Source organism: Varanus komodoensis, unplaced genomic scaffold, assembly GCF_004798865.1.
Source record: "Varanus komodoensis strain SLA01 unplaced genomic scaffold, ASM479886v1 scaffold6_2, whole genome shotgun sequence".
In the NCBI taxonomy this organism is placed as follows: Eukaryota; Metazoa; Chordata; class Lepidosauria; order Squamata; family Varanidae; genus Varanus; species Varanus komodoensis.
In genome coordinates this window covers 11,234,275-11,245,293 of record NW_025336346.1, presented here as the reverse complement: position 1 = coordinate 11,245,293, position 11,019 = coordinate 11,234,275, and the positions used below count along the sequence as shown (strand labels likewise).

Here is an 11,019-nt window from a genome sequence, read left to right as displayed (position 1 = left end):
TATTTTTCTTGTTACTTTATTGCTATTCTTTGTTTTCAATGCTTCCATTTTGATGGCGTGTTTTTGATCGACTGTATTACGACTTTACCGAGGTATTTGCCACTTGTGGTGTGCAAGTTAAACAAAGTTGAAGGAGGGAACTTTGGTGACGGCTGGAGCCGCTTTGGGAACCCATCGTGCTCGGGGGCCGGGGGGGCTGAAAGGCGGCCTTTCCATATGGGGTTCTACCAAGACGGCCGATGTTCCACGTGGCCCCGCAGGAGCCTCCAGGGCCCCCACAGTCCGAAGGCGTCCGTCCCAGAGCCGGGCGAGGAGAGCCGGGCGGGGCGGGGCGGGGCGGGGCGAGGAAAGATGGGGCGGGGCGGTCCCGCGGAGGGGCGGCGCCTGCCCTGCCGCCGCGGAGCTCGATCCCGGCGGAGAAGCATGGTGCGAGCGAGGGGCGCGCGGCGCAGCGAGGCGGCGGCCGGCCAGCATGGAGCCGTCTGACGCCTGCGATCCCTACCGGCGGCCGGCCCGGCGGACGCAGTGGCTGGTCAGCGCCCTGGCGTACCACTACGGGCTGGACCGGGGCGTGGAGAACGAGATCGTCGTGCTGGCCACAGGCTTGGACCAGTACCTGCAGGAGGTCTTCCACCACCTGGACTGCGAGGGCGGCGGCACGATCCCCGGGCAGGACTTCCGGACGCTCTGCCGGGTGCTGGGGCTGCAGGAGGGCGGCGAGGAGGCGGCCGCCGAGCCCGAGGAGCTGGCCGGCCTCTGCCGGGACCTCTCGCCCGCGCTCTCCTTCCGCCAGTTCCACGCGCGGCTCTGCGGCTACTTCAGCACCAAGGCCGGCTGCTCGGCGGCGCCGGCGGGGCTGGCCCGCCTGCCGCTGGGCAAGGAGAGCGAGCACATCGAGACGCAGATCCGCCTGCGCAGCCCGCTGCGCCGCCGGCGCGAGAAGCGGGCGGGCGGCGGCGCGGCCCCGCGAGCGGGCTCCCCCGCGGGCTGCCGCCGGCCGCTGGGCGCGTGCTCCCGGGAGTGCTACGAGGAGGTCGTGGCGCTGGAGCAGGCGGAGGACCGCGTCGCCAAGCTGGAGGACGAGAACGCCAGCCTGCGCGAGCTGGTGGAGGACATGCGGGCGGCCCTGCAGAGCAGCGACGCGCGCTGCCTGGCGCTGCAGGTGAGCGTCCGGGCTGCAGCGGGGAGGGCGCCCCCGAGCATGTCCAGAGGGCCTTCGCTCCACGCCCCCTCTGGGGCCGGCCGCGCAGGGGAGCCCCCCCGCCTCCCGGCTTTGCACGCTAGAAGTGAGGCACTGCTCCGGTGGGAGGTCTCTCTCATCAGCGCTTGAAGGACAGGCGGCTTGCTGTGTCCTCCAGATTGTTGGGCAACAGGCTTGGCCATGCTGCCTGGAGCCGGTGGGGGTTTAGTCCGGACCGTGCGAAGGGCAGCCGCTTCTTTTCCTTGGCTTGAGGGAGTTGCCACCGGAGTGTATAAAGCCACGTGCAGTGGTGGGCTGTACTTCTTCGGAAGGAGAAGTGCCCACGCGGCTGCCTGGCTTATGTGCGCTGCAAGATGAAGCAAAAAGCAAATTGCAAAAGGGCAGCGGGTCTGTGCTTTGACTTTAAGTGTCCCTGTGTGCAGGTGAAGAGCTTGCCTTTGCACCTTTGCATGAGTGCAGCTGTGATACCGGGATGCTCTGAGATACCTGGCTATGGCATATTGAGAGAATATGGGCAGCCTGTTTGAGAAAGAAATCAAGTGTCTCAAGTTCACCACTGCCTAGAAGAGCAGGCATCACTCAGATAATGGGACCTTTAGAGGATGGGCAACTTGGGACAGTTTATCATATGTGAAATTGAAAGATGACTGAAGCTAGTCTTGCATGTGTTGGGAAGCTGTTGTCCTCCACCCCACCTAGAATCAGAACAAACAAGTGGTTACTTTAGTTTCTGCCCCGCCTGAAGGCCTCTTATGCATGTTGTGGAGAAAGTGGAGAGGGAGATAATATTGGAACTCAGGGTTGCCCCATGCAGCTGATTGGTGGGAGGTTTAGGATGGATAAAAGGAAATACTTCTTCACACAACATGTGGTTAAACTATGGAATTTGCTGTCATGGGAAGTGGTGATGGTCACCAATTTGGGTGGCTTTAAAAGGGGATTGGACGGATTCATGGAAAAGAAGGCTACCAGTGGTTACTAGTCTTCCGGCTATGTGCTACCTCCATTATCAAAGGTGGCATTCCTGTGTACACCAGTTACTGAAGACTTTGGGCAGGTGGAGGTCTTGCACCCATCCTACTTGAGGGATCCTGTGGACAGCTGGCTCGCCACTGTGTGAACAGTGCTGGATTTAATGGGCCATGGGTGCGATCCAGCAGTACTTTTCTATGTTCTTGGTTAACTTTGGCAAAAGGACTTCAGGTATGTGACTGAACAGTCCAGGCCTTTCTTTTGAAACTTCAGAGATGTGTTTGGTGGGTGACTCAAGAGAGGGACTTTTGGTGGCCAAACCCAGAGCATGGAACTCCCTCCCATGGAAGACTAGGTTTGCTGCTTCTCTGCTGTCCTGTCAAGAGGCAGAGTGCTTTATTTAAGATGACCTTTGCCTGTAAGGAGGCCTGATGGATTAAGTGCTATTTATTTTACTGTATTTTATTGTTTTAATCATTTCTGTAACTTGCCTTAATTCCATAGAAAGGCACAGTAAAAATCAAATAACCCCTTCATGCAATGCTTGCAAGTAAATTCCTAAGTAGTTAAAGGAGAGGCTTGGGACTGAGCATTGTGAAATAAGTTGGATTTAATTACAGGAATCCATTTACAGATGTCCTCCTACCAGAGCTGTCTGGGATATAGGAATTGTAGTCTGGCACTGGGGAGGGCACCACATTGAGGAAGGTTACTTTAGGGTCTGATGTGAATCCTGATGTTTCGCAAACTAAAGTACAGTCTAAACTAAGTTAGGTACATTTGAATCTGAAAATCTAAGCTTATTGAATAAGCCTCACTGGCCACAGAAGACTTCTGAGTGGACCACATAGCACTGGACCACATGGTTCATTGATTAGGATGACCAATTCTAATTATGTATTTACCTTTTGATAAAACCAAAAGTGTGTGACTGATTTATCACTAGGACTCACATTCAAGTCAAGACAAATAAGGTCAATATGGCAAAAACATAGGAAGAATACAAACTTTCATACCAAAATAGAATATGTTGCAAAATATTTTGAAATACGTTTTCAGGGGTTTCCTGGTTGTATAGCTCTCATAGTCATTTTTAGAGGCAGTCCTATAGCCATTTACATGGCTGTACATCTTCTTAGCCAGATTAGCTGGCACATTCTTTAGTGTTAAGGTGTTGTAACCTCTTGACATTATTGTTATGAGATAATTGTCCTCTTAACTCAGGTTATCACGTGCTGAAATCTATGTTCATGGGAGCTTTTGTATGTGTAGGTCCATTCAGTGTTGCATCCAGTGAGGTCCTTTCACTACCACTACCAGAAGGGAACTGCTGATGGAGTCAATCTTCTCTTTCCTCTGCAGCCTCTTGTCCCCTCTTCCTCTGGAGGGTTGGGAGACTTTACAGCAGAAAACAAGGAATGTGAGCAAGTAAGAGGAGAGCCAGTGTGGTGCGGTGGTTAAGAGCCTGGGACTGGGACTCAGACGACCTGGGCTCTAGTCCCCGCTCAGCCATGGAGCCAACGGGGTGACTTTGGGCCAGTCACAGACTCTCAGCCCAGCCTATCTTACAGGGTTGTTGTTGTGGGGATAAGATGGAGGAGGAGAATGAAGTAAGCTGCCTTGAGCCCTTTGTAGGAAAAAGGCAGGCTACAAATCGATAAATAAATAAATAAATGTTGTATGAGCAGACTTCCAATTGTATCTAATCCCCAGAAGTTGTATTGTGTGCTTAAGGGAGTGTTGTTTTTGATACCTGTCATAAAGTTGTCTCCAACTTGTGGGGACCCTATACATGAAAGCCCTCCAAAATGTCAGTTCTTGGAAACTCAAGGCCATGGCCTCCTTTATCGGTTCAGCCCGTCTCATATTTGGTCTTCCCTTTCACCTTCTGCCTTCAACTTTCCCTAACACGATCGTCTTCTCCAGTGTGCCTTTCCTTCTCGTGATGCGTCCAAAGTATGCCAGCCTCAGTTTTGTCATTTTTACTTTCACGGCAAGTGGTGGTTTGATTTGATCTAGGACCCCTTGTTTGTCTTTCTGTCAGTCCAGAGTATTTGCAAAGCCCTCCTCCAGCACCATGCCTGTAACCCCTCCTAAAAGCGGACCATCTGGTACTTATGCTCCTGTTTTTCTTTCAGATTGAATCAGACCTATTTCAGAAACTCTTTGGAGCTGTTGGGTCAACTTCGCATATGCTGCTTTTAAAACTAGGTATTGTGGTGTTGGGCTTATGCCACATGGCTTGGCTCTGGGGCTTCACTCCTTGTGTGGTGCAACCATTCTTGTGCATTAGTCACATGTGAACCAATGGACTGTTACATGTGATTTATTTTTCATTTAATGAACACTTCACTCCTCCCAGTTTTGTTATTGTTGTACAGTGTTTTGAGTGCTGTGACAGATTATGTCTGCCTGTATTGGTCATCTGAGGCACTCTTCCTGGTGCTTCCTCTGAGGAAGGCAACAAGAAGGGAGAGGGCCCTCTCAGGACTGACCCCCAATTATAGAATGATCTCCTTAGGAAAAAAAAGAATTTTTAAACAAACCACTATAGCAAAGACCAATACAGGCAGCCCTGTTGTGTCTGAATGTTTATGTATATTTGCGGAATTGTGGAGTTCGCTGCCCAGAGAGGTTTGCCTGGCACCGTCGCTTTATGCTTTCCAGCACCAGGCCAAAACTTTTTTATTTTTCTAATGTTTTAAGACCTGGTAATTGGGGTTTTATTAAATGATTTTTTAGGAACCTGTGTTTTATTTTACATTTTATATTGTTAAACTGTCCTGAGACTTCGGTAATGGATGATCTAGAAAAGTTTTAAATAAATAATAATAAATATTTGCTTGAAAGCTAAGGAAAACACTGCTTCAAAATGGTGAAAAGGCTGTAATCGTTCTACACTGCCACATTTGACACAGCAAGGCTTAGGATCAGGCTCTTGCCACTGAGAGTTTTTGAGCTCCTAGGAGGTCACCACATCATGTATTGTTAATACTTATGCTGCCTTTATGAGAGTCAAACATGCACATGCGTGTCAGATACACATGCATGGCCTGGTATGCCTCAAATTTTATAGCGTTTCCAATATGAGTATTCCTGCACATGGTGGCATATGTATAAATCACTGAGGAGCTGATATGTACAGATACTATATGCTGTCCCATAATCTCTGACCACTACCTCTGCAGGCTGTGGTTGATGGGATTTGTAGTCCACCAGCATTTGGAGAGCCACAGTTTCATTATTCTGCTGTTACATATGGGTAGCATGTAGCTCACTGGCTGGTGTGTTTTGGATGTTGTCATGAAGCCATCCTAATTTACTAGCTTCCAGAGTGTGTACTGAAAGGAAGAGCGAATATTACTCAAGTACAGTGGTAATATTGGCTCATGAACTTAATCCATTCCAGGACTCTGGTCTTGACCCAAATTGGTTGTGAGCCAAGTTAAATTTCCCCATAAGGTTCAATGTAAGTAAGGTTAATCCATTCTGTAACTATTTCTTAAATCAGAAAAATGTAAAGCAAAGTGACAAAGAACAAAGATTGCGGCCATCTCCCCCCTCACCCTGAGCATGAGCACGGCCATCTCCCCCCCCCCCCCGGCACGACTGCAATCGCACCCCTCATCCCTCCATGTGCCCGTCATCCTGGCACTCCTGGGGGTGGGGGGAGACGGGCGTGAAAGCAGGCGTGCTAGGGGAGACGGGCGTGAACGCAGGCGTGCTAGGGGAGACGGGCGTGAACGCAGGCACACTCGTGCAGGAAAGACGGGCATGATCTCGGCCATCTCCCCACTCAGCCATCTCTGCACTCCCCACTCACGGTCTCCACCCAATGCAGAGTTCGTGACCTGAGTCAAATTTTTTATGAAATCTTTGTTCGCGGCCTGATTTGGTCGTGAACTGAAGCGTTTGTGAGCCAAGGTAACACTGTATTCATTTTCATGTAAGGAAATATAATGTGAAATAATCCAGAAAGAGGATTTGTACATAGCTGTCTGTTTAAGTTAGCTACTGGGTACTGGCTCACAGTTATCTTAAAAAAAAAACACTATTGACTGAAAGAGCATTAAGAACAAATCCACTTGATTAAAGCATTGATTGCTCCTTTCCCCCCCTTCCCCTGTTGACTGTAGGTGGGACTGTGGAAGAGCCATGCTAATCATAAGAAAAGTGGGACCTGTTTTTTAAGCAACCGGAGTCCATTAACAAACAAGCAGTCGCAGACTTCTAAGTGCCTTGAAAGCGTTTTAAAGGAAGTTGAACTAATCCGGAGTTCTAGGGATGGACAAATTGAAGAAGCAATTAGGTTTAATCAAGAACTGGAAAAAGAACTGAGGAATTCCCATGAAGCATTAGTCACTGTGAAAGACTACAACTGCAGCCTGAAGAGGGAGCAGGCAGAAATGAGGAAGAAGGTCGAAGAAGCAAGACTTGCTGTCCTCAATAGCCTCGGAAAAGTAAAGGAACTAGAGGCAAAAGCCCACAAAGTGCCACAATTGCTAATATATATCCAGCAGCTCGAATCAGAGCTGCAATATTATAGGTAAGTCTGAAATTGCTGGAGTAAATAAATACTAGATTTGGCATGTAAATGTGGTTTGCAAACCAAGTTGTAAATGTCTTTTGAAATGTGGTGGGTAGAGAATTAGTCTCTACTTAGTTATTTTCTTAGTAGGGACTCCCTGAAAAGCTTTACTTATCTCCCTCCTAGTTAATGCCACAGCAAACATGATTTACTGGAAACAGCAGAGACCATCAAAGAAAAGCCTAACATGCCATTGACAAAAACCCAGCAGATGTTAACAATCTAATTTAGGAGGCATTATTAATGGTATTGTGGGAGTTGATGTTTAGAAAGGATAACATGTAATCTAATGGGAGAGGCCATTAAAAAAAAACAGCTGCTTATCATTAAGGGTATTGGTTACATATGTTGCATTTTAGCTTTAAATTAATATTTGCACAGCACCATCCACTGGGATTTCTCTTGCTTTGGCATCATATAACTTCTCTTGAGGCTGTTCTGCAAAGCATTTCAGGCTATGGCTGAACAGCTTCTGCCCATAAGGACCAAAATCATCACTCTATCACCTCTTTGGCTTTAGCTTTGCCTGCAGCTGCTTTGTAGGGCCATCTTCTAAAGTGGGCCGGTGAATTTAATGGGAAATGATAATGGGATTGCTGCATTCATTAAACATCTAAAAAAATATGCAAAGCATCTTACAGGGGCTGAATGATTACTTAACACTTAATCAGGTGGGCACCCCCTGCTGGAATCTTGGTGAGCAGCAGCGTGCAGGGAACAGCCCACCTTGAGCAGACCCCCTAAGCATGTTGCTCATCCCCAGCTCCCTGCCATCCACCCCTTGAACAACAGTGGCAACAAATCACCTCGGAGACCAGGGACCATGAATGCTCTGAAAGACTGGGCTGCCATCACCCAAGCTGGATGTTGTGAAGCAGCTGCCTGGAGCTCGAAACGGATCCAGAGACTCCTGGGCCCTTGGGGTGAAGCAGCCATGGTCTGTACCCCTCATGGTGGAGCCAGCTTCTGCAGGAGTCCGAGGCCGAGCAGCCACTGTGCCCCAGGGAGTGCAAGCCAGCCGACCAACACAGAAGTGCCTGACTGAGAAATGTGAGCTCCTTGTGAGTAAAGGGAGTCTTGAGTAAAGGTAACTCTGCTCACAAGTAGGCCATTCCTCAGGTGGCACAGATGGCCTGCAATTGAGTTCTGAGGCGCTGGTTTCTGTTCTGTTAAAGGTTTCTGTTCTAAGGTTTGTGCCCTGCTTCCTTTCTTCTGTTTGCCAGATATCCTCACTCCTCTGGAAATCCTGCATTTGAACCATTTACTGACCTCTTATCTTTCAGGGAAATGATACTTGCATTATTTTGTGGCAGTGGAGTGTACAGGATGGAACAATAAGCCCCAAAACAGCTGATAGGAAGAGGCTGGGAGCATCACTGGCAGCCAGTGAGACTTCAGAGTGAACAGCCTCTTCCCTCAGCGAAGAAACAAGGCAGCAGGAAGTGCAGGGCTGGCGAATCAGGCCCTTCAGATTCCCTGAATCCACAAAACAGCAAGGCTTTTCAAGAGTTTGATAGGAATGCCTGAAGGACCAGTGTCTCTTTGTAGATGGCATCTACTCTGTACCCATGAACCCTCACTCAAGAAGTTTGTGGAGTCTTTTCACAATGTTGTCATCTCCAGAGCTTTCCCTGTTTTCCTGCCCTTTTCATTTAGGGTTTTTAGTTATTTTTAGCACGAGGAAAGTCTGGTATTAAATTTTAAACTGAACAAAAGCCTTATCAGAGGTAACAGATCTGCTGTAGTTCAGCTATGCCACAGCGCTGCCTTCTTGTGGGTATGTATTAAAATATATGGAAAGGCCAAGAAATAGAATCCTGGGGAGGCATGAGTGGAATTTGTAAGGAAAACATTTTTCCTCCTACAGTGAAAATGAAAGACGAAGCCTCAGTAAGGCAGTGGGGTAAAGCCCTCATGTGGGGAAGCTTTAGATAGATTTCATAGGTTGAATATCGGGCTGCTTGCCCATCCCTTTTTAAGGAGAAATACACAATTAGAAACTATTCTAAAATAGGTATTTGGGTTAAGTAAGCAGCATGATAACATGCAATAAAGCCATTGAAATAGTCATGGAAAACACAAATAGCAGTAACAATAGGATCATAGTAAGATCTTTAAAAAACCTACAAACATTCTTTTGGCACTGTAAAGACTAAGGCATTTATTTTGGCATACAATTTGAGACAATAGCCCACTTCTGTTAGTCTTTAAGGTGTCACAGGACTCTTCATGTTTGATCAGGAAAAATGTTAGGGGAAAGCATGGCTGACTGAGGAATGCTGAAAGGTCTCTTCTGTCTCTAACCATGCAGAAGATTGTGCCCGGGCAGTGTGGCTTTTTGGCTGCTAGGCAGCCTCCAGGCAGCCGGAGGATGATGATTTAGGGTCCCAGGCCTGATACGGAAATGTGCTGTGATGTTGGAGCTGGGAGCCTGAGCATGCCACGGGTTGTGTGGGCATTCAGGGGCAGGGAGGGAGAAGAGTGGTGAGCTTATGATACTGAGTGACCTGGCAGCACCAGTCTCCGTCCCTCCTTTTCTGAAGCGCTGGAGCTAGGCTGTCCAGCTGGTTGCAGTGAGGGGGCGGGCACAGCGGCAACCTCACTCCTCTGAGTTCGGAGGGTCACGGGCATCCAAAATGAACTGTACCCTTCATTTTTTTTTTTTTTTTTTTTTTTTGCAACAGTAGACTAACATGGCTACTCCTGTGGAATTGAAGGGGAAAAATCCCACCATTTGGAGATTGAAGCAGGTTTCCAGCTGGAAATGGCACTTACAATGAATTAGTTTTAACTGTGACAACATTGGTCTAGCCATATCTGCAGGGCCAGGATGTTTTTCAGGTTTGAAATGCAGGTTTGGCACAACTATCAGCCTTCTATGTATGGCCTTCCCTTTGTGAGCCAAATTCCTGTCAGTGTTGTTTCATTACATTCTCTGGGTTAAATTCAATGCATAGTTAACCACTGGCAGGCAAATTACTCCACAGATTGCAGTGGGAGAAGCACACATGAATATGTAGGGAAATCGTGCCTCACATTCAGTAGTAGAAAGAAGGTACTGAGTTGTTTAATACATCCCTGTCTAATAAGCTCATTGTATTATATGGGTAAAACAGGTGTGGACTCTTCAAAATTAAGCATGGGGATGGCAATAGCTCATATTATTATGGACATGGTGCACTTGACTTTCACATGAATGTAAAAGCTATACTGACGGTGAATGGTGCTGATTCCATATTCAGTAGCCACTAAGTAGGCTTTTGCTCAAGATGGGGAAATTCAGAAACCAGAGTCAGAATTATGATTAAAGCAATTGCCTCAGCAGCTTTGCAGTTTTTAATATATTTGGGAGCTCACTTTACTGTGTTTTCTTCATAAGGGGAACAATTAAAGCATTAATTTGAATGGGGTACATTAGGGCAAGCGTGTAACCAAGCACGTGCCCTGAAATATCATATGGCCCCCGTTGTGGAGAAGATTCAAAGCATTGTAAAGACTGCAGCTTAAAATCTTTAGCCCGCATCTGAACTAGCTCAGCTGTCTGGAGTGTGCAGAGTGCTTTAGCATGCAATATAAATGCTGGGTGTTGGTATTGTCATTTTTATTGTTGTTCTTAGTACTCCCTCCCTACTATGATGTTCAAAAGCAGCATTGTAAAAGCTTTCCGTAACTAAAATACTCATTTCCCTCTGTAGTGTGCTCTTTCCTCTCAGCAGGCTTATAAGATTTCTGACTGAGCTATTTGTAGTGCTAAAGCTATTGCATCCTGTCTTTGAGGTAGGAGAAAGAGCCAAAAATAGTAATGGCCTATTACTAGTAATGTATCCAGTGCCATTTTTGTACCCATTGTATATGTTTTCAGCTAAGTGCCTGCAAAAATAAAACTGCCCATTAAGTGTGAGGGGGGTGGTGTTGACGCTTCCATAGAAGTTGTTGTCCTTGGCATATGGATTCTTGTAACTTACATCCCAGTTCAAAGTAGATTTTCTGAACATAGTTTATTCATTTTAGTGGGACTTAATTCCTTACTGCAGTTAGAACTGGAGCCTTATACTGGTTTTGCCAAGGGGTGTTGACCAAGAAGAACTGCCTTTTCTGTGAAAGGAAGACTTATAAGCAAGTATCCACTGGCCTTGGTATTCCAGGATCAAGTTCAGTCTTAGAATATTGCCTGCCACATTGTTTTTCCACAATTTAATGGTGCATGAAGCTCATCTTAAATGGGAGATTAACTTAGTTAAAGATCAATGGGAAAGAT

The 11,019-nt window shown here is 47.2% G+C and overlaps 1 protein-coding gene across 1 annotated transcript in view; it reads left to right on the top strand.

Moving 5' to 3' along the window:
* Nucleotides 1-472: 472 nt before the first annotated feature.
* EFCC1 (EF-hand and coiled-coil domain containing 1) overlaps nt 473-11,019 on the top strand; it is a 105,457-nt gene continuing 94,910 nt past the window's right edge. Inside the window, exons 1-3 of the mRNA XM_044451510.1 lie at nt 473-982; nt 1,052-1,162; nt 6,310-6,719. Of these exons, the coding sequence (XP_044307445.1) occupies nt 473-982; nt 1,052-1,162; nt 6,310-6,719 (1,031 nt within the window). The remainder of the gene's footprint in view (nt 983-1,051; nt 1,163-6,309; nt 6,720-11,019) is intronic.